The 24,484-nt window shown below is 42.9% G+C and overlaps 1 protein-coding gene across 2 annotated transcripts in view; it reads left to right on the forward strand.

Annotated features, from left to right (window-relative positions):
- LOC143362769 (mediator of RNA polymerase II transcription subunit 20-like) overlaps nucleotides 1-24,484 on the forward strand; it is a 228,156-nt gene that overhangs the window by 202,004 nt on the left and 1,668 nt on the right. The window contains exons 1-2 of one of the 2 annotated variants that reach the window (XM_076803201.1): nucleotides 17,832-17,973; nucleotides 21,464-21,720. In XM_076803201.1, coding sequence (XP_076659316.1) covers nucleotides 17,940-17,973; nucleotides 21,464-21,720 — 291 coding nt within the window. In that variant the 5' untranslated portion in view covers nucleotides 17,832-17,939. Of the gene's footprint in view, nucleotides 1-17,831; nucleotides 17,974-21,463; nucleotides 21,721-24,484 lie in introns of those variants that run through there. The other variant, XM_076803200.1, reaches the window with a different exon arrangement.

The raw sequence follows: 24,484 nt of genomic DNA on the forward strand, positions 1-24,484 counted from the left end.
CCACGCGAGTCGTGATAGTCTATGCGCAAGAACATGCTCCGGGACTCAACTTTAAAGCGGAGCAACAATAATACTATAACCGTTTTTCTGCTCACAAACATAATACAGAGTACCCCAAACGTGTTGTACTTCCTTGAAAGTGGTGATCCCAAATCGCCAAAACGTGGCCAGAACTTGAAGACGTCCCTAAATTTAATTGAAAATTTGTGATATGATATTTTTCTGATTGAAAATTTGTGATATCATATTTTTTTAATTGAAAATTTGTAATATCATATTTTTCAACGTTGTCGATTACGAATCTGAACTTGAAATTTTCAAATACAAACGGCCGATCCAATATGGCGGATGGGTATTCGAATAAATGATTCGATTTCTACAAGAATTGGTAGGACGATGTTTCCAAGGTCGCCGATTACGAATTTGTACTTGAAATTTTCGGAAACAAAATGGCCGATCCAATATGGCGGACGAGTATTGGAAAAAATTATTTGATTTCTACAGAAATGGGTAAGTCGATGTTTCCAAGGTTGCCAATTACGAATCTGAACTTGAAATTTTCAGAAACAAAATGGCCAATCCAATATGGCGGACGGGTGTTGGAAAAAATGATTTGATTTCAAGAAAAATAGGTAATACGATGTTTTCAAGGTCGCTGATTACGAATTTGAACTTGGAATTTTCAGAAACAAAATGGCCGATCCAATATGGCGGACGGGTGTTGGAAAAAATTATTTGATTTCTACAGAAATGGGAAAATCGATGTTTCCAAGATCGCCGATTACGAATCTGAACTTGAGATTTTCAAACACAAAATGGCCGATCCAATATGGCGGACGGGTGTTGGGAAAAATGATTTGATTTCTACAGAAATCGGTAAGTCGATGTTTCCAAGGTCGCCGATTACGAATCTGAACTTGAAATTTTCGAAAACAAAATGGCGGATCCAATATGGCGGACAAATACGATTCAGTCTGGTTAATATTTAACTGAGCCTCGTATTTCCTTGATAGTCATCGAGAGGAATCAGAACGAGGCGATCTAGCGAAGCGGATTCAAGAGAGAGAGAGAGAACGTTTGAAAATTGCGCCGCGAGATTGGGATCGAACCGATCATTCTCGCGCGCACGTAGGAAGGAAAACAAAGATCCGTGGCCGATGTTGATAACGCCGAGCTGTCGGGTGTTTGCGCAGATTAAATTCATCGATCGATCGTGCAACGCGAAACGAGAGAGGATGTCCCGGTGCTCGGCATCGGAAGATGACTACGAGCTCTGCCACGGTTCCCGTAGTCCCGTCACCGTGGTCCGGGTTCGCGCGAATCAATAATCTTCTCGTACGCCGTTCAATCGTGCGACAAACTCGACCGAATCGTACCGGACAGTATGCGAAACCGGCGCGTTCGAGATGGTCGACGTGAAAATTGCGTACCTACTGCGGCTTCGATCGTATCGATCGCCCGTGCAATTCCTGAATTTCGGACCAGATAACTGCACCCTGTTAACCCTTTACACTCGAAGTTATTTTAACTCCAAAACATTTCTTCCGACCTAGAATATCTTCCTTCTGTGTATTTTTATTTTCGTGTTATACATACGAAAACAGTGCAATTTTCTGGCACAATACTGAAGTGTTTCATAATTTATGAAATACAAACAAATTTAATAACGTGAAAAATATTTTGAATAATGATACAGCAATTTTTAGTGGCGCCTTACAGTCGCCGTTCGAGTGCTAAGGGTTAATTCTGCGAGAGGTGGGTACCTGTTCGTCCAAGCCATTTCTTTCCCCCCAAATCGAGAGCACTTTTACACGATTATCAACGGCAAGCAGCGTCGCTCTAGCGCGCTTGAATCGGTTCGAGACCGGTTCGCGATTCCACAGGGTTGTCGCGGGGATTGTCTTGCCTCTAGACGAGAATCTCGTCGGCTCATCGGCCCTGTGAACGCGAAGAAGGAAGGTGTCGAGGCTGATGAGAATCAACGGACGTTTCCGGCCGCATCGACTCGTCGACGTATCCGCAGTGCCGATTAATCACCTCGCCCCGGTTTCGACAAGACGCACACCACCCACACCCCCTGTATCCGCGTCAGAGTTCACCTGGAGGGTGACGCCGTAACGATTCCATTGCACTTTGAACCTTCACCGAGAACCTGCGAATTAATTCACTGGCCGTTTTTTCACCGTCGATCCATTCTGTCTGTCCAACACCGCATGCTCCCGGGATATTATTGTCCGACGACGTCTTCAATCACACTTGCCGATTTCTCACCGATCTTCCAAGGTGCACGGAATATTCATTTGTTCACTGACCGGAACCGTCTCTCTTCCTTATTCGACTAAATATTTAGTTTCACTGCGAATCTTCGCTGGGAACTTAGGAACCGATTTACCACCGATTTCTTTAGGTACGATGTTTCCTTATTTAGTTGCAAAATATTCTCGGGATTTTCTTGTCGAAATAAATTCCGATCCGTCACCGAGCTTCACGGTACTTTTACAATATTTATCATCGCCGTTTACTCTAAAAAAGATTCTAGTTGCATCACCGATTTCTTTAGGTACGATGTTTCCTTATTTAGTTGCAAAATATGCTATTCTCGAGATTTTATTGTCTGCTTCGTAGGATCGCCGATCGGTCACCGAGCTGCGCGGGGTGCTTTTACAATATTTATTATCACCGTTTACTCCGACGAAAAACTTCAGCTCCGCATCTTCGCTGAACCGATTTATCGCGGTGTAAAGTTCGTCAACATCTCTCGTATCAGAAAAGAATTCTCTCCATTATGCAATCGAGAGTGCTCGATCGCACACGGACTCGTGCAAACCGATCTTTCATCGGCGTGTCTCGAGATCGAGAATTTTATTGTCGCACCGAATGCTTAATTCCACTCGGAACTTTCACCGGATTGCGCGCGAACTGATTTATCGCCGCTTCATCGTTCGCTCTCCGGGGTAGATTTATTTTTCCATTCAGTCGCGAAACAAACTGCGTTTTTTTCCCCGGCCGTTGTGTTCCGTCGTCTATCCAGTCAATTTCGCGTTGTTCGCTCTCGATTCGCCAGCATCTCTACGGTCGTGGATCTGTCGCGAAGATACGAGAAGAGAAGAAGCACCTTCAGGATTCTATTGTTCCACGGAGTCCTTAACGTCTGCTTACAACTGGAAAACTGTTAATTCGATCGACACCACAAATTCCACGTAAAACGAGCGAGCAAATTGATCGCCGATTCCCCCGACAGTCGTCGTCGTCGTCGTCGTCGTCCCCTTTAATATTTATTCTCCGATCGAATCGCGAAGGAAAAATCGTCTTCTGTAAACCGTGCTTCGAGATTCATCCTCCAATATTATCGTAATACTTATTGTCCGGGCGCTTTCAGCACCGTCCTCCTTTTAAATCAGCTCCTTCCATCCGAACGAGCATCTTCGACGTTTTTGCCGCCGTCACGAACAAACGAATTACGAAAATGTTGTTTACGTCTTCCGTCCGGCGCACTCGCCGATGCAGAGCTTCCCTCGCAGTTCCGGAGTTATGAACTTTCTTCTCCCCCCCGCCGGGGTGACCTACTAAAACCATGCATGCATGTTCGACATAAACGTTTCGTCCCGGACGTTCCGGTATTGTCGGATCGTGTTAACCGTTCCTCCTTTCCTCGAGGAACATCGTTTCCCGGCTGTATTTATTTGCTTCCGGCGAGGGTAACAACACCGATCCCCGCGCTCGTCCGTTGCCGCCGAAATCTGACGAACACCCTTGAAGAGCGTGGACAAAAGCGCCGGAGATATCCTGTTCGTTCCGATCCGATCGACTCGCATTTCCCGCGGCTGTTCTCTTCGGAAAAATCAAGACTTCCAAAGCCAGCTTCCGTGGACATCGATCAACGACCAAGGACAACGAGAGAAGAAACAAACCAGTCTCGGGCGGTTCGAGCGGTTCCGGTTTCGAGGGCGAGCTTCCGGGAACGGTGACCGCGAGTCGATGACGGGACACCGATCATTCCTCGCGGAACGCCGACGTCTGGCGAGCGATTAATTAGCCGAGCAGCTGGAACATCGACCTGGTTTGCTCAGGAGAGTCACGCGCGCCTTCCATGCTCGGGACAATCAAACGGGATCCTCGGAGCACGCAGGCAGCCACTGTTTCCGCATTACCGGGCAGAGCAGTTTGCTGCAGTTTGCTGCAGTTTCGAGGAGGTTGCCCCGCGCATCGGCTTCACCAATTATTGTGGAACCTGCTGATCGATTGTACGCCTCGGCTACCCTAGGAAATTTCAGTGTCGAGCGATCGCTGGTACGTTGAGGAACACCGGAAGCTGAACATCCCGTGCGCTAGAGGACACGAGAGAGGCGATTTTTCGCAAGAAGCAACTGGGTCCCGCAGCTGACGAAGAGAAAGGGAACTGGTTTCCATCGATTTTTTCCCAACCGCAGGGTCACCGGAAGAGAAAGCTCCTTGGGGCACCCGTTATCCGCTGATCCACCCCTCGGGACTGGCGGAGATCCTGCGGGATTCCATCCCTCTCTCGGGACACCGGGGGTGAGATAATTGTTACTACCTCGACCGGCACACAGCGGTGTCGCGCAGAGAATTGATTCGCGGGACTGGGGGAAACCCGATCGAGACGGGAACGAGGAGGATCGGTGCACCAGTTCCACTTTAACGCAATCAATCTTCCTGGCGGCGTCACCCGGAAACAGTTCTCCCAACCTTGCTAGAATTTTTGGCCCACTCGAATCGTCGCGTGGGTGTCTCCGCGAACCATCTTCAGCATCGATGGCCCGGATCTCTCAGCTCCGACTCGAAGCACACGACGATCGATCCCTGCATCACGATCGAAGACAATAACGAGTAGCAGGAACTGTGATCGTTTAAATTGTAGAAAAGGAGGCTCGGTTCCGATCTTCATCGACCGTTGTCCGGTCCCAGGGTCTCTCTCGGTCCGGTTGGTCGGTCACGATTTAGCGTCGTCGAGGGACGTCGAACACGGGAACGTTGAACACGCGTGAACCCTATCAGCGACAAACCCCGTTGGACTGGTTCGAGCCAGGCGAACGTACCGAATCTCTGCTGGCTGTTCCCGTTGTTTCGCGCCGTCGGTCGGACTGAACCCGCGACGAGCGGGACATACACCCGGCGCTGAATCGCGGCCAACTGAGAGGGAGAAAACAGCCCCCTAGATAGCTACCAGTCGGTTGGCTGTGGCATCGCGCACGGAAACCCCCTGCGCAACGTTCTGTGCTCCCTCTCGCCCCATCCTACGATCGCGTCTGTCGGCGCGGAACGCCGACGTCGAGACGTCCGAACGACGACGAATTCGCCCCGTCTTCGATCAGACCCTTCAACCCACCCGGCCGCCGAAATGTGGAAATCAGTTTCGAGCTTTAACCCTTCGCACGCGACGCGGAGCGCGGAGACGTGCGAAACCGGAAAGACGCGAATCGGTGGCACAGCAGTGCAGTATGATTCGTTAGTCGTACGGTTCGCTGTTTTCGGGGCCCCGGATAGTCACGTGACCTTTTTCAGTGTCAGCAGGTCGGTAACTGCTGTATAATTTCCGTTCACAGCCTTCAGCCACTGACTCGAGGGGGCCGGAAGGCTTTTGGTCTTGACTCTGTCACGCTATGTTACGCTGTGCCTTTTTTTTCTAGACATTTTACGTCTTAAATAAGCAAGTAATCAATTCAAAATGCATACCACCGTGATTGTACGTGTCTTTGCTACGTCTGTACAGAGCCTTTTTTTCGATACGAACACTAAATCTCTCGAAATTAAGAGAATCTCTCTGCAATATTCGTATATGAACTTGTAAGGGTCAAAATCGTGACAAATTGACGCTTCAATATTGCAATGAGCAGTTTAAAAGTGGTCACTTGTGTTTCCTAAAAGTCCAATCTACGTCTGTACGGAGCCCAAATTGCGAATTTCTACCTCATCGTGGAGTAATTTGTAATATTCGGCAGAAAACTCGCTTTCTGAAGCAAGTATGACGTCACAAGATGGCTGCCGCAGAGAGATTCTCTTAAGGGCCCGGGATAGTCACGTGACTTTTTCAGTGTCAGCAGGTCGGTAACTGCTGTATAATTTCCGTTCACAGCCCTCAGCCACTGACTTAAGATCCGTCTTGATCTTAATCCGACGGGTTCTACGTCTGTTACTAAACTTGTCACATTTTTTGCTCTGTATTATCGATATTATGAATTCTGAAACGTGCTTCAAGTTTTCGGCTTTATTTCGCAGAGAATCGAGACAAAATATAGCTCAATATGTAGCTGGAGATATTGTCTAGCGCGCGATGCTCTCGATTTCATCCAGAAAACTCTCATCCAATGACATAAAAATGCTTGGATTCCACGGCATGCACATTATATTACCTATTATATTATATTATTATATTATATTACCTTATATTACCAAATGTCTGCATAATCTCGTCAACTCATGACCAGCGCGCCCTAGATTGAACCTTCCTCTTTCGAATGAGCCCTTTTCCAGCGAAAAATATTCTCACATAAGGACGAAAAGTTGAGGCACGTGAAACCATTTTTCGCCTATTTTTGTCGGTAATGTGGTCACTCTACCTTATCGCGAATCTACGAAGACCGGGTATTAGGCGTCCCCCCAATTCCGAAAAATATGGAACCTCGGACTGAGCTTAGAAGGGGCACGTTCGTGAATTTTTTTCGTAATTTTTAGATAAACGGATCAGAAGAAATGGAGCATAACTGGAGTGTAACTATAACAACCCTTTTGGTAGAGGTACCAACCTGAAATTTGCTACAGAGGGATTTCTTTGGGGGCTCTGTCGAACAGTAGCAAATTGTACAACTTAATTATCCGAATTTCTTGAATAAATAGAAGTCTATCCGGTGGGTCTAATTCTGTATTTTATACTTTGATACATACAGATAGTTTACAATACTTTCTTTTTCTATTTCATGATGGATCCATTGCCACGATCCGCTATCGCTTCAAGACTGATATGAACATTTAGAAACACGAGTCAGAGTGTGAGAAGAAGTAGATTACAGCGAATTAATTGAGATTTCTTTAGTTGGCATATTAGTTAACATTGTTTTCCACTTAACACGACAGTTGGACGAACGATACTAGTCGACAAGTGTTCGTAACATCAAAGTGAATTGCAGAAGTGGAGTGGTTTATTGTATTTAATACACTGAATATAGTATATATAATAATAAGAAATTATTTACTTCAACCGAGAAATAAAATGTTAGCTTCAAAACATAACTTGTGACACTCGGAATATACGTTATACATATGTACACGCACAAAGTCCCGTAACGGCAAAAACGATAGAGTATTGCATATTTAATATTGCATCGATTCTGTTACCGTGATATTCACTATTTTGTCGCTTTAATTGACAAAAATTGGAAACACGAAGAATGAACGTATTTTTATTTGAAACAAGAAGAGCAATTTTTTCTTTGAAGTTATTATAATGCCAAAAATCTAAATAAGTCCTTTTCCAATTATTTATTAATTTTGTGGGGGCGCAATGTACTTTGAGAAGGTACATTGTAAATATTAAAACAAATTATATATTTTACCGAAAATATTTTTGCGAAGACGTTATCAGACTGTGGATTTTATGCATTTATGCCGAAACTGAGTACATCAAACTTAAAACAAACGATTGAAATCATTCAATAATACCGGGGTGTAGTATTTTCATCTGATCGAGACTATTAGCCCTTTGCGCCCTGTGGATGCGTTCGGAGAAAGCTATTAGTGTGGACTATGGATACATATATGCGTATATCGCTAGTCGCGCGAGAGCTTCGGCAGGAAATATTCGGCACTCAAAGGGTTAAAGGGTGAAATTTGGCTCCTGCAATTCGTACTATTTATATTTTGCATAGAAATCTGCAGTCTACTCTCGTTCTTCTTTATGCCACAAATATCCTTTCTACCCGAACAGTAGAAAATATAAATACAGTGATTTCTCTATATATGTCGCCAAGGCCTGGATGATAAACGTCGCGGAATTATCCCCACTACTGCGGGCTACATAAACACGAATATGTCTCCTGGATGATACAAACACTGGCGTGCTGTTGACATATATCGAGAATTCACTGTAATGGAAAACTGAAATTGTCTACAGCTTCTTTTAAAAAGTGTGTATGTCTAAACAAAAAGCGAGATTCATTGTTGACTGTCGATATGATGAACAATGTTTCGCGACTTCTTACGGGGGAGAGCAGGAAATTCCGTTTCGAAACGATGAAAAATTGTTGAACGTTCTAGTGGCTTTAACGGAGGAGTTATCGATAATGAAACACAAAGAGTCCTCGAAACGCGTTTCCCCGGGAAACCGGTGTGCAGTCCTGTCGCCGCCGTATGGTGCAAAGTTTCCCGGGAGCAGCGATAAAATTACCGTGGGCCTGGTACAATGGACTTAACGCAGTAATTAGCGAACGGAAGCTCCTCAGCTACGAGTTACGCTAATAAACCCGATTGGATTTTGCCGTTCAAAGCAGCCGAGCTGCCTGAAAATTGCGTCGATATTTCGATGAACTTCCGTTCCCGTTCGATCCGCCAGCCATCCGCAGCACCTGATAAAAAAAGAGAAACCATGATGATTAAAAGTCTAGGTTCCCTAGACTCCGTTGCGAAACATCGCGAGGCACGCGGTGAGAAATGATTTTAGAAATCGTCCGGACCGATCGATCGGATTGACCCCTTCAGGTGTGTCGCGGAGAGCTTGCGATTTTTAAGCCAATTGCCCGGAACATAATCCTCAAAGGATGCGGAGCTTAACTAACCGCGAGACCCGAAGAATATTCGATTAGCTCAATCTTGCATTCGCAGCCGAACCATTATGCGCGAACCGCTTTGACTTCGCCACACTTGCATACTTGTTCCAACTTGAGACGACGGTGGCCAAGCAAGCAGATTATGCGCGTCTTCGACTTTGCATACGATGTCGGAAAGAAAATGTACAGGGTGTCAAGAAATTATGTGCGAAAACCGTTGGAACGCGATTCTACGCCTTAGGATCGGCGAAGATCTGTTGAAAAAGTTTCCTGGAACATTTGACCTTGACCGACTTTTTCAAGGTCAAATTTTGTTACGATTTTTCTCGTGTTCTACTCGTCGAGAGGGACAAATTTCTCGAAGGAACCATCGGTCAAAAATGAACACTTGGCGCTGTATCGAGACCACACTGACAAACGACGAAACCATAGCGAATTAAACACCGTAATGAAAAAGCGATTCCATGACGCTAGCCTCGGACACGCCCCAGGAAAGAGGATTCTAGGTATCGGTCGCAACCTGAATGCGGGATAAATTGCTTGACAATGAGCACATCCAGCCACCCTTCACCCCTTGCCCCCCCCCCCTCCCAGAGATTTTTTGTTTGTGACCCCGTGCCACGAAGGGATACAAAATACAATGGGCTCACTGTACGGGCTGTTTGCGTCACGAGCTACGGGACGGCAAGAGAAAGGGGGAAGGAAAGAGGGAGAAAGAGACAGAGGAGAAAAGGTGTGTACAGGGCGACTCCTCGGGGTCTGTTATTGTCGACCAAGCAGGATGATTTTCGACGGAACGAATTTCGTGCACTGGAACGAATGAGGAGCATCGGACGCAGTACTTTTCCCGATTAATCTTCAACCCCGGCTCCAATTTGTCACGAGCTTTCGAGGAGCACGCGCTCCACCGTCTCAGATCGTTCGAGAGGAGCAGATCGGAACGATTGCTGTTGATTGCTGTAATCATCGTTTTAGCAGGACCATCGATCTTCATACACACTGACGCGAAAAAATATTTGCGTTGTCTCCCGACTCGATCGGCCACCCTATTCGAAGCAATTTTGTTGTTGCCTGATTTCCTTTTTCTCGCGATCTCTTAGCCGAGGATTACAAATGGCTGACGAACACTGGGTGCTGCGACCGGCATGTAGGCCGTGTAGTGTATATTAATTTCATTTTTTCTGATTAAACAGTTGACATGCTAATACGTCTCCGATACGTCGTGTGTTCCTCGTGACACAGTGCACATTGAAGTAAAATATTGTTTAATATTAATGGCAAATACTGTGAGCAATATTATCTTAGGAACATATTTGTTTCCGCTTATTGAACGATATCTGAGCACATACCAATATGGCCGCGCCCTTACCAGTCAAAAATTCTGAAAATCGCACATCTTTACGCATGCATTCCTTTTGAACTACTGATCTCCTAGGATTAAATCTCGGATTTTCCTACAGGATTACATTGAAAAAAGTTAACAAATTTTGGTTTCCTCGAGTAAAGTTTAGCCTAATATTCCATTAAATGCAACTTATCTTCTTATAATACGTCGTTGAAGGTACTTTGTTATGAGTCGTTGAATTCGTCTTTTCAAGGACCATAATGCAGCAACAAATAAATATACAAGCATTTGAAAAACTCAAGGTCACCTTGATATCTTAAAAAATACGAGAGAATATAAGTCAATAAGTAAAGTATTACTTCAGGTGGTTAGTTTCACTGACTCACCCTGTATATTCTCAAAGATATAAGCTGAAATCGTTGCTAAAATCACACTGAATCGAATGAAGTGCCGCCATATTGAAAGTATACAATTTTTCTACACCATTTTAGGTTCATACTCTTACAAATTATCAAATTTTAATTTTGTCCTTAAGGAAGCATATTCTCGCGGGTTATGAGGGGTTGTTGGGGAGGGGAGGGGCCGCAAAAACACCGTAAAATTAAAACTCACGAGTGGGTGGGGGGAGTATGGGTGAGGTGGCGGGGGTACGTGCAGCTCTTTATCGATCAGCGACCCCTTCAACTTCGCCGACATCGTTCGAACTTGCTCCTTGAGCCCTAACATTATTATCAAAGTCAATAGTTCGCCGAACTATTCGAACAAATACCTTTACGGGGCGTATAATCGAAGGGAACGCGGTCGGAGGTTGAAGGGTGGGTCGGGTGAAAGAGAAAGTTGCGTCGACGAAGGGGGATGATCACTTCTCTCTTCTTGCTCGTTCCCCGTCGGCGTGCGAGAGATTTGCGATCGCTTTATTAAAAGTTCCAGCTGCCGCCAGCCGATCGCCGATATTCTCCTAGCGAAAGTTTCTAAACTCGGTATCTATGAATTTCTTGGCGAAAGGATTCCTTGGCAGGAAGAGGAAGACGAGTCTTCTGCGCGTCGTATACGCGGTAGGTTTGCATTCGCGGCACGAGCTCGTCGATACAAATACAGTGACTCACGAAATTGATCAAATACTTTCCTTTGCCATACTTTTTATTTAATCAAAATGTAGTGACTAATTATAGATTTTTGGAAATGCATCTGATCAATAACTGAAGTTGTTCTCTTAATAAAAAAAATACAGAACGTATCGGAAATATTATTTATTAGAACAATAATTAAACAATAAACAGAATACTGAATTTGATCAATAACGTGACTTAGCATCTAATAGTTTTAATATTTTGTATATCCGCCTTTGGCATCAATAACAGCTTGAATTCTCCTGGGCATACTTTCAACGAGGTTTTTACATTGTTCACTTGTAATTTGGTTCCACTTGTTCAAAACATTTTCCCATAATAAAGACAAGTTGGAATTTGTCTCTTGGAAATCGGCCATGTCTTTTTTTAATTGGCTCCAAAGATTTTCGATTGGGTTTAGGTCTGGTGACTGAGGTGGCCATTCTAAAACATTAAACCCTTTACTTTGGAGCCATGATTTGGTAATCCGAGCCGTATGTTTGGGATCATTATCGTGTTGGAAAATGGTATCCCTTATATTTAGTTGCAGCTTTTGCATACTTCCTACCAAGGAAGTGTTTAAAATATTTACATAATCCTTTGCCGTCATTCTCCCATCTATACGATGAGCCATACCTACACCTAAGGCAGTCATGCAGCCCCATACCATAATGTTTCCTCCTCCAAATTTTATTGTAGGACGAACAAGTCGCCGGCTTAACTTTTCATTTTGTTTTTTCCAGATCCATTCTTTTCCATCAGACCCAAATCTATTTATTTTAGTCTCATCCGACCAAATTACGCGTTCCCAGTCTTGTAAAGAAAAGTTTACGTAGTGTTTGGCAAATTTTAAACGTAACATCATGTGGCGTTTTGTTAAGAGCGGTTTTTTCACTTTGGCTCTTCCCTTCATACCAGCTTCTCGTAATGCTCTCCGAACTCCTTCAGCACTAATGTGTATGTTATCAAATGTTTTCAACCTATTTTTTATTTGTACGGCATTATCTACTTCTCCTGACCTTATAGAACGAATTATACTACGCTTAATAGTGTCGGAAAGTTTCGGCTTACGGCCAGCTTTATTCCTCGTGACATTCTCTGCATATTTTTTTCTAATATTGCTAATCATTCCTACCGAACATTGATATTTATTTGCTAGTGTTCTATGTGAAACACCTGCCTTAAGTTCTTTTACGATCTCTTGTACGACGTTTTGAGCGATTGGTTTCACTATACAAAATATTATTAAATATTAATAAAAAAATAATATCGTATAAGCTATTACACAATTCGTGCGTACTTACTGACTATTATATATTACTTACTGACTACAGTTGAATAATCTAGTGTATAATAAGCGAAGAAAAAGGTTAACAGGAACCAAACAAAATTCTTACACTTTGAAAATCTAAACTCACAAAATCGATCAAGTGCAGCAAGCAACAGTTCGGACACTACTAGCTAGATCTGAAGGACCAGATCAACTAACATTGTATTCAGCGTCAAGGGGAGATGTAAACAAACAACCTACGTGACTTTGTTCAAGCGTTAACTGTCCTAAGAAAACTGTATTTTAAGAAAAACTAGAAACAAACTACTATGTGATCAATTTCGTGAGTCACTGTATGTCCGCCTTGTGTTGCTTGTTGAACGCTACGCCAGAAAGATCCTTGCCAAAACGGACAGCTGCTGCGCGCCAGCTTGATCAAAACGATCACCTAGAAAAGTTATGTAGTACCGGATAAATTAACCCCATACGAGGGTCAGTCCAAATACACAGTCTTTACTCGATATATGTCCCGAATGCCTAGCCGATAACAGTCCAGGAACTATCCCCACTGCCGAGAGGTATACCCTGTGAGAGGCCAAGAAGTAGCACAATACAAGATTGGCCCTCGGATATTATCAATAATGGATTGGACTTAGCCCATTTTCAATGTTTGATGGCTTTAATTGTTGAACTAACTGCGAAAACTTATGTGTCCAAAATTACCGTGTATACTCCGAATATACTTAACCGCAAATGTTGCTTATGACAGCTAACTTGTAGTTGTACACGTAATTACCGGCAACAAATGGACTTAGCCCATTTTCAATGTTTGATGGCTTTAATTGTTGAACTAACTGCGAAAACTTATGTGTCCAAAATGATCGTGTATACTCCGAATATACTTAACCGCAAATGTTGCTTATGCCAGCTAACTTGTAGTTGTACACGTAATTACGGGCAACAAATGGACTTAGGCGACTTTCAAAATAAACGGCTCAAACGATCATTTTCATCAGAAAAATGCCACGAATAGGTTAGTGAAAGTCCGATAAAAAATAATGAAAAATCAAAAAATTTTGCTACTGGATCAGTAGTGGTCTCAAACAAATACACCTGGTTCGAATTACGAATAGTATCTTCTATCCGATATCTGTCACTCGGTAGACCCGTGTCGCGGACATATATCGAGAGAACGTTGTGGGACGTCTTTGTGTTGGGACGTTAAGGGGGCCGGCAGGCATTTGGCCTTGACTGTCACGCTATGTTATCCTGTGCCTTTTTTCTAGACATTTTACGTCTTAAATAAGTAAGTAATCAATTAAAAATGCATACCACCGTGTTTGTACATGTCTTTGCTATGTCTGTATAGAGCCCTTTTTTCGATACGAACACTAAATCTCGCGAAATTAAGAGAATCTCTCTCTCAGCGGCAGCCATCTTGTGACGTCATACTTGCTTCAGAATTCGAATTTTCTGCCGAATATTGTTAATTACTCCCCGATGAGGTAGAAATTCGAAATTTGGGCTCTATACAGACATAAATTGGACTTTTAGGAAACACAAGTGACCACTTTTATACTGCTCATTGCAATATTGAAGCGATAGTTTGAAAAGGTTTTGACCCATGCATAAGCATATGGATTTCAAACCCTGCCGGCCCCCTTAACGGTCGCGTGGTGTCCGATCGGCAGAGATTCGCCGGTGAAATTAGTTCGAAAATGCCGGGCCAAGTGCGCGGGAACGTTGGTCGATATTTTATCATGGATGTCTCAAACTGCAGCGGCGGGATTCGCGGGCTCGTGAGCTATCGCGGGACGATAAATTCAATGCCGGTCTCGCGATGCGTGTTAATTCGTTTGCAGTGGCGAGCAACGGGCTCGCCGTCCCGAAAACGCGACTGATTTATCGGCCAAATAATTCGGCCGGTCCCACGTTCTCGTACGGTAACGCTTCATTAATAATTTCTCACGGGCACCGTGATATACATTCGCGGGGCAAGCCCGGGGCCCACGGGGCCCACGGGGCCCGCCGAAATTGGATCGACGCGGCAGATAGCCCGTGACAAAGACAGGTGCAATCTCGGGGGCCGCGCCGCGATCGTTCAACGAGAGTAATTAATTGCCCCGCCGCGGTCCTGCATCGTAATGATAAGACAAAGCAACTAAACAGAAGAGAACGGATCGGAAACTTCCGATGAAACGATATTATCCTTGGCAGGAAACGAAAGTACCGAGTGCTGTAAATATTTATAAACACTTAACGGCGCATTTTCTGTATGAACCGTTTATTTTGAAAGTGGCCTAAGTCCACTTATACTTAAATCGAGATGTTTAAGGGTTTGTGTTTCAATAAAATTAAATGTGTCATACTGCTTAAGTGTACCTAATAGAGTTAAATGTACAGTTCCTGATAAAATAATAGCAATTATTAATTGAATAATATGTGTTTTCTTATCAAAAATGGAATTAAGCCACTTTCAAAGTTAACAACCATATTCGTTATACAATTTGAAAGAGCCCAAGTCCATTCGATATAATTTAAAATGCTTCAAATTGAACAAGCGATACTCAATTTACTTTATGTTTCTTTACAACACTTCGAAAACACAATTTATGCAATTCAGGACATTTTTTAACTACATGAATTACATAACAATTTACTGCTTATCTACATTTTGTGTATGCGGGAGGGATTTGAAGAAGACATGGTGTTGTCCTTGTATTTCGCTTTTGCAATTCGTCTTATATTTTTATAAAGTGGTGTCAATACAATATTGTCGAACTTTCTTGGTCTAACCCGACGTGGTAATAAATTCAGGATTTTAAATTTTGCATTCTCATCCATTGATATCTTATAGAAAATTTTATATGGTTCATTTCTCAAAAAACGCATCCCACATATTTTTAACCAATTTATTGCTTCTCCGTTAGAATTCTTTACCCTTTCAAAAATTGCGTCCTCCAAACATTTTATTGATATGAAATCCTCTTGTTTCATTTCATTTAGAATAAAGTTATTACCTTTCCGGTACTTTTTGTTCGAGGGACATTATCAATAATGGATTGGACTTAGGCCACTTTCAAAGTGATGGTTTTAATTATTGAACTAACCGCGAATACTCTGAATATACTTAACCGCAAATGTTGTTTATGACAGCTAACTTGAAGTTGTACACGTAATTACGGGCAACAAAAACTAATTGACAAATGGACTTAGGCCACTTTCAAAATAAACGGCTCATATTATGTTTTCAATTTCCAGAAACCGCGTAAAAAGTATTCGTGCACCCTTTAAAAACGAATGACTTTCCTAAATGTGGACCGAACGGCTTAAATTTTTCTTTTTTAAAGGATAAGTTTACAAGTATGTAAATAATTTCTTATTAAATTGCTATTGGTCGCAACGACGAAATAAATTCTTTCAGGCTTTATCTCGTAATTCGTTGCTAACTGCTATTTTTTATGAGGCCTGTTTCGCGGCTGTCGGACGTGTGCAGTTCGATAACGAGCTGCAATTGCAAGCTGCACTGGCTGCGAGCGCGAGCACCGATCGAACACCCGATACCCTCGATTACGGTCACCTTCTAATGGTCGATGGTCACTCGTAGCTCACCTTCGACCTTCGTTATGGCGATCCTTACCCTCTAACGTAAATTATAAAGCGCGATCATTAATTTCAGAAAGGGAGCTCGCAGGGTACAGCTACACCGGCTGCTAATTATAATTTGTAGGTTCCGCAAAAATTGCCGCAGACATGCGCGAGCCGACAATTATCGCGACGGAATAGAGTACCGGTAATATTCACTGTGCAACAGTGATCGTTTATCTTCTCGCGTCGTACAGTGATCGTTTTGCCCAAAAAGGACGAAATTCACAATCAAGTGAAAAGTCTTGATCTAAGCGCAATCCTCGGGTCCGTGCTTCGACATAGATCGTGTAGGGCGACCCCTATTTTCTTAGGACAACGCCGACTGCGCCGAAAACTGTTACGGTACCAGGTTATAATTTATAATATTTGCTGCATATTTGAATACATTTTTAAATGTGTTTAAGACTTGTTGAAGAGCGAATTAAAAAATCATTTAAGAAATGAGGGGTCGATTGACGCGTGGACAGTTGTAAATAAAAGCAAGTCTCAACAACTCGCGTTGAAAGTTAGCGTCGAACAGTAGCGTTACCTTATAGATTGATACAGCGGTCGTAAAACGCCAAGTATTCCCGTTCGTAACAGTTAATCACCCGGAACGAAGGCACCATGAGGAACGCTACATTAATCTCGTAATTATCGCAACATTATTTATTAAATACTACCGCCACGACCCGTGAAGCAATACAAGTGCGTAAATTATTGAACTCCAACTATAAAACGCACAACTTACAAAATAACATGATATATGCCAACATACGCATTATAAATTACATTCTTTAATAATCGCAATAAAACAGTGAACGCAAACGATTCTACAAAGTGTCCTATACATAATCGTGCACAAGTGGAATTTATTAACAAAAACAAATGTTATTCACGTCGATCTGCACCAAACAGGATCTAATTTTTTACAGTTATTTTCAGATCTAGATCATTTATAGATCTTATTTCTGTCCTACAGTTGTAAAACCTAAGAAAGGGTTTACACTGACAAATACTAAGGACACAAGTGGAACACCATGACAAATAGCATGCACAAGTGGAATTTAATAACAAAAACAAAATGTTATTCACGTCGACCTGCACCAAATAGGATCTAATTTTTTACAGTTATTTCCAGATCTACATTATTTATACAAAGACAAATACCAAGGACACTTCTCCTTCGTGTTATGTCGTGTCTCCGGCTGGTATGACAAAAATAACAGTTGAGGATACGATTACGCATAAACTTCTACGCGCACAACAATAATTTTTATACCAGAAAATCGCATAGGCGCGTTCGCAAAGGTGTTGGAATTAGCGTGGGCGGCCGAGCACGGGATTATTAGTCTAATTGATATTTATTACGGTGTCGTTGCGCGCCGATAATGTGTTATTGCCCGGTGATCCTTACACGGAGCGAGTGCAAGGGGTGCCGCCAACACATTTGCGGCTGCTGCGGCGCCTGTGCATCCGTGTAGCAGCGGTGCATACGTGCGATGCAGACGATGCGGAATGCGGCATGCGGCGCGTCACAGGACCGTATACGTATACGTGCACGATCGCTGGTGAGAATTACCCCAGAAAGCGGGCGCGGACGCGGGAGCCGACGGGGGTGGAAAGCAAGCTTCTAATCAGCCTGTTCGTTAATCCGAAACGCGGACCCGTGGCGTTCGCATTGTTTTCCACGAATTACAGGGGGAAATAGGTCACAACCGAAACCGCACGCAACCGTGGATACGCGTCCTCTGGACGAATGCCGTTTTTTCCGACCGCCTTTGACCAATAATTTAGACCAGTAACGAATGGATTTTGTATTCTGTGTGGGCACCGAAAACTGTGAATACTTTTAGGCATAATAAACAAGAAATTCACCGTTGACCATCCCTACGTTTTAACCACTAAAAAAGCGCTGAAACGTAATAGTACTTTTTATTAATTATTTTCAAATGACGTGCATCGGTTTAAAGTTTACCATGTACCTACTGGTAAGTATGTAAATAAAATAGAAAACATAGATACCATTACATTACTTTCACATCATATCTTACACATTGCAATTGTTTTTTACTTTTATAATTTCTGTAAATCTAAAAATTAATCTACGCACCAGAGTTGGACACACTTTATTTGCAATAAGACAACAAATATAAAAATCAAACGTTTTATTACTTTTATTTTTAAAAATTGCATTTTATTCTCATTTGGCGTTTAGCTCGAATCAACTGTTCGCAAATGATGTTTTATTTGAATGACGACTTTGTACACAGAAAATTGCTCCGAGGAACGAACGAATCAAAATCGATATTCGCCAGGACAATTGTGAGTAAAGTATGCTCGGACACTGTTCGTGGTGAATGCCCGGCGCGACAATAAATAAGAGCGTAATCGGTGTACAATTAACGCGCATAAAACTGTCCGCGGCTTCCGTGATCTGCAATTAAGAATTTTGTCATTTGACGGCGGGCATAGTGCCGCGTTATAATTCGGCCCATAAATAATTCATACGACGGAGGTTGCACGCAGCAATACCCCAGCATTATGTGGACGAACCAGGTGAGGGGTAGCTCGATGAATTATGAATATTCAGCGTAGTTCGCACATCGTATGTTTCGGAACTGTCCGGCATTAATCCCTCCGATGCATGCCGGGATCCAGAGCGGCTTGCGGAATCCCATCGGAACTGAACCGCCTTCTTCCGGGACGGATAATGGCGCTAATGTGGTCGGACTGTGCATGATTGCGGAAAGTGAAAAATCGATACTGTAGAACTAAGATTTTTCCATGGAACTTGGATTTCAGAGTAGACAAAAGGTCTTTTGTACGTATAAGTACGTACGTATTAGTCCCACTAATATTTGGACGCTCTTAAAAATCGCATAAGTTTGTCAATATTGGACTATACTACAAGTTAGGACAATTAGTTCGCTACGTGAAAGTGAAAAAAAAGGTTTGATTAAAATTGCGATTTGTCGAAATTACAGAGAAAGTACTAAAAGTTGTATTTTGCAACTTTTTTATGCGAGCTTATATTAAATATTTAGAAAGTACATTTTGTACACCTGTATCAATTATACATATTCCGAATATTTCATCTAAATCGGTCAACGTTGCAACGATCTACAAACGTTTAACGATGAAAGCTTAAGGGTGAAGTCGTACTTTCTAAATTTTCAATGTAAGTCCACATAAAAAAGTTGCAAAACACAACTTTTAGTATTTTCTCTGGAATTTCGACCAATTGCAATTTTTGTAAACATTTTTTTGTCACTTTATGTAGCAAACCAACTGTGCTAACTTCTTTGAAAAAGTCCAAGTCGTATGGTCCAATACTAACAAAGTTGTGGGAATTTTAAAAGCGTCCGAATATTAGTGGGAGTTACTAATCTATGGAGTTATATAATCTATGTGTATACTATATACTTCTATTGAGCTTGCTGAAACATCGGCGAAAAGAACTAATTTTTATTGGTTCACACGAACTATTTTTGTTTTCAATGTTAGATCACTGAGAGGAACAGGACACATTTGATAACATGATAGATCGTCGTAAGTGCGCGGAAGCTGTTACTCTTCCGTTCCTGAGGTTCATTTTCGTGACCAGAAAAGAAAAACGCGACTCGAAGATATAAATCGTCCGGCTGTAATCTGCTTTAGTTTGCATTTTCGTTTTAATGCTTCGTCCACACGGTATTGCGAACGACGCGATTTCTGTTTGAACTGGTCCGTCGAACGGGCTTGCGTAATTAATGGCGCCGCGCCGGCTGGGATCGAGTGATGCTTTCGGACGCGTAACAATTTCGCCGGAAAAACGCTACCGGCAAAAAGATGGACTATTAAACAACCATGCGTTGTCGCGGAATCTATGTTTCTCTCGAGAAACAAATCATAAAAACCATTACAGCATGAGTGCACACCTTGAGATCGACGAAGATCTGTTAAAAAATTTCGGTGCAAGATTGACCTTGACCTACTTCTTCAAGGTCAATCATATGTTTTTACTGCATCCTATAATACTCATCGCGGAAAACAACTGTCTTGAAGGAACTGTGAGTCCCATGTCAACCGTTTTCTTAAAAAACAACTTTGTAGTTCCGTAAACTATAGATAGATTGTGTAACCTAGTAACCACTGACCTAGGTAGATTATGTTACGATTCTTTTTTGCAAAATTATAACAGTTTAAATGTCGACAATTTTGTCGATAATTGGAAACTTAGTGTCTAAATATTTGCTGGGACAACTGCATTTGATTATAGTTTCTTTGGAATTGCTGTTCCACAGTAAAGAATTTAGGTTAGAACGGCGAAATGGTGTAATCGTGAACATTCCTTGTACAGTGAATTCTCGTTACGAGTCAGTTGCGCCGTTCTGGTGACTGACTCTTAGACGAAATCCGAGGTTGTCGCCGAGCGTCGCATTTGAAATACAAAGGGCACAATGGAAACCTAAGAGTCATATCCGTCTACGAGTCATAAGAGCCTATGACTACTAAGCGGTAGGGTAGTTCCACTGACTCCAAATCGTAAGGTTGGCACTGACTCGTAACGAGAATTCACTTTATTGCGTAATTTAAGAGAATTTGGATTCATTGACAACAACGTTAACGACCAAGATGTCGACGCGACGTTGAAGAGGGAAGGAGGAAGAAGAAGATTAGAGTGGCAACGTGACTGGGCGATACGTGCAGTTCTCCGCGTGTCCCGAGGATTCAACGCGCAGCTTGAAAACGTTACGACCCGGCCGAAAGTTGGATGTTGAACTTCAAGTTACGTTGAAGTTTCGCCGGGTCGCTCGCGTTATATGCACGCGCACGTAGGGGGTGTAAACAGGAACAACTTCCAGCATGCTAAGCGCGCGATTCTGTGCTCCCATTGTGGCTCTCTATGCATGATATCCCTTTTTACGAATCCATGATCCATTCCGCAAATGGAATGCCCTTTTTTCTTTAGAACCGACTTTAAAATCATAGTACAGTAATGTCTCGACAAATATGACCACTGAAATTACACATCAAAAGCAAGCAGGGAATAATTTTGCAACAAATATATTAAGTTAATGCAGTGACCCGCCCGTTCTCCAAACCCCATAAAAAACAAGTAGAAGTACGAATAACCTAATTCTTCAGCTATATTGAAAAATGATTGCAACATACCATATTAATCCTATGTAATCATTAACACTTTGATTTTATAGGGTAAATATTGTTTATTAACTGGAACTATAGAAATTTGGCACAGCCCTCTATCGGAGAAGTAGATATTTTTTAAATTGATCACTTGAAAGAAAAATTAAAATAGATCTAATGCGAACGATCATGTTTCTTCCAGGTGTCCAAAGAACTCTTCATGTTCTGCACAACTCGGAGCAACCGGCCTCGGTGTTTTCCATCCTCGAATCTGGGAATAAAGTGGTTCCGTTGATAGCAGACGGCTTGTTCGACCTCCTCATGTACAAGATATCCAGCATCTACACGAACAAGATGCAGAAGATGGAGTCGAAGGGGCCGCGGTTCGAGATCGGGGATTTCTGTGTGAAACTCGGCAGCGTCACTATCAATCAGAACTTCAAAGGTGTCCTTGTTGAAGTAAGTATAATTATCAATTTCGATATGACGCTTTTCGCAAGTACAGCTCTATATATGTCCCAAATGCTTAGCCGGTAAAAGTCGCAGATCTATCCCCACTGCTGCGGAGTATACCCCGTGAGGGGCCATGAAGCTCGAGAGACCTCGTTCGCCTAATCCGGGTCGGGTATGTCGGTGTGAGACCACTACTGATCCAATAACAAAACTTCCTTATTTTTCATTATTTTTTTATGGGACTTTCGCCAACATATTCGTGGCGTTTTTCTAATGAAAATAAGACCAAATATGACATAATTCCGATGATGTTTACTTGAGTGAACGATGAGGCCACCTGAATAACTCGGTTGCTGGTGATAGAAAAAATGTGTTAGACGAGACCTGCGTGGTTTCGAGGGTAGCATGATTCCATGTTAATAGTTTTTTCGTAGGTGGACGCGTAAAGGACATACGAAGGTCAACTCAGTTTTTTAAATTAGAACGATATACTTTTCTATGTGCTATCTGATAGGGCGTTTTAAGACGCGTACAGTGGCCTAAGACTCGAGGTCATTCAAGGTCGTTGAAGGTCAACTGCGCTGGAAGCTTCGATTGGTTCAAATTTTGGACTCGTGCTTCCTGACCAATTTCCAAGCGGAAGTGGACGAACCCGTGGTATGCCCGCAATCAATAGACCCGACGTGCACCATATTATCAATCGATATCGCGAACGAGCCGTCACACGCGACCGGCAAAAACGTCCGTAAACGGCGTCGGTGTTTCGTCAAGTTTCGATCGGGGGTTAATTAGATAGCGGTCGTTTCTCAGGGTTCGCGTAACGAGTTTCGCGAGAATCAGCCAAGCCAGACATCTGCCGCAATTATTCATTCAACCGATTATTTCCGGCCTCTAGCCCGCCCATCCCCGTCCCCATCCCCCGAGGGAGAGAAAAGTTTCCAGGCGTTTGAAAACTTCCAGATACCCGGCTCGAAACTGCGATTTAAAACGGAACAGATGCCGCTTCCTCCCGTCCCTCGTACCCCCGAATCTTGCGTCGGTGTTGACCTTAATTGGTCTTCCGAGATTCGTCCCTCGGGAGAGAGAGAGAGAGAGAGTATCAGGGGTTAATCATTTGGGTCACTTTAACACGTGTATTCTCGACGTTTTGAATATCACGATGGACTTGACGACAACATGTACGCCGACGTTCAAGACGAGGCACCGTTTGGTCTTCAAGGAAACTTTTCTTTCGTGAAATCCTTTCGATCCTCTCGTGCTTGGGAAATTCTTCATGTTCCGGCGGGCGTCCTAACGATTTAATCAAGATCAGAAAGCGATCGGATTACCGAACTTTGCCGGATTAGTCGAGTGATCTATTCCTTTCTCCGGGTACCGGTTCAGGTGTCACGGTATGAGCGAGGGGGCTGCCGCACGAAATGTAGCCATAGCAGCGGCTATTACAGCGACAATGGCGGGACTTCCGTTCTAGGAGGCTCGAAGCCGTTCGTGCGGAGGAATGTGTCGGACTAACGTGGCCTCTAAGCGATCCACCGCGCCGGCCATTCGTATCGGTAACGGCGCTGTTTGTACCCTCCCACGACGTCGAATACGTTACGATAAACCCCCCGGTTCCACCATTAATTTCACCGGAGAAATACTACGGCGTCTCGGGGCCCGCCGACTGCCACTAACTCACGGTCTACGCTCGGCGTCCGCTTCTTTCTCTAGAGGACACAAAAAAAAAGTCGCGGGAACACAAACTATACTCACGAGAAAGATACAGCCGGGGTTGTTCGAATCTCACCCAGCGACTACCGAGTCAATTTTCTGATATCTTGAACGTACCTCCTCGTACGCAGACAATTACAGTGAATTCCCGCTATAAGTCAGTTGCGCGGTTCCTGCGAGAGACATTTAGACGAGATCTGAGGTTCTCGCCGAACGTTGCATTTGAAATACACAGTGCACGCTGGAAACGCAAATGTCACTATCGGTCTCTATGTCGTAAACCTATGACATGAAACAAAACTTTTTAAAATTGCTCTTATTAGTGTTTTCTCTTAATTGAATTGCCATTTTAGCGATATAATACACGTTTCTGTGTGCTGGAATTATTTACATTACCGAATGTTGACTTTCATTTGCTCAGTGTTTTCTTAAGGTTTCTTAGAAGCTTTACACGAAATTACTCTAGGTTCTGTAACAAAAATTCGAAATGATTTATTTTAAAATTTAATGTTTTTTATGCTTTAAAAATAAGTAAAATTAATATAGGATCAGTAATTGGCACCCTCTCAGTAATTGGGTTCCTTACCCAACTCGTATTGAGGTTGATGGAGATTGTCTCGACTAATAAAACACGTTTCAAATTCGTGAAATAAAAATCTAAATTGAAACTGACATGTACCCTCGACGCATGCAAAATGAAAGAAATAGATTTTCGTAATTTGTTACACAAGAAAACCCCGAGAATAAGTACTGCAAAGTATTCGAAAAAGTTGATAGGTAGTAAATATTTATGCAAGATCCCACTTCGAAAGAGTCTGTTATAAAAATCAGGACGAGAAGAAGATGTCACCGGAATTTCTCTGGCTTTCTTTCAGCGGTTACCGTTGAAAAGCTGTAACTCTTGATCGAAGCGATAGCTGATCCTTTGGCACCGAGCGTCGGACATCTTGATCTTGATCTTGAAAGAGAGCAGCGTGTCGTTTCGTCGGACGTAGATTTGTTATCGTGGAAATGCACAACGCATTTTCGTTTTAGTCTTAAATACTTAGACACCTTCGTA

The sequence above is a fragment of the Halictus rubicundus genome, chromosome 18 (assembly GCF_050948215.1).
Source record: "Halictus rubicundus isolate RS-2024b chromosome 18, iyHalRubi1_principal, whole genome shotgun sequence".
In the NCBI taxonomy this organism is placed as follows: Eukaryota; Metazoa; Arthropoda; class Insecta; order Hymenoptera; family Halictidae; genus Halictus; species Halictus rubicundus.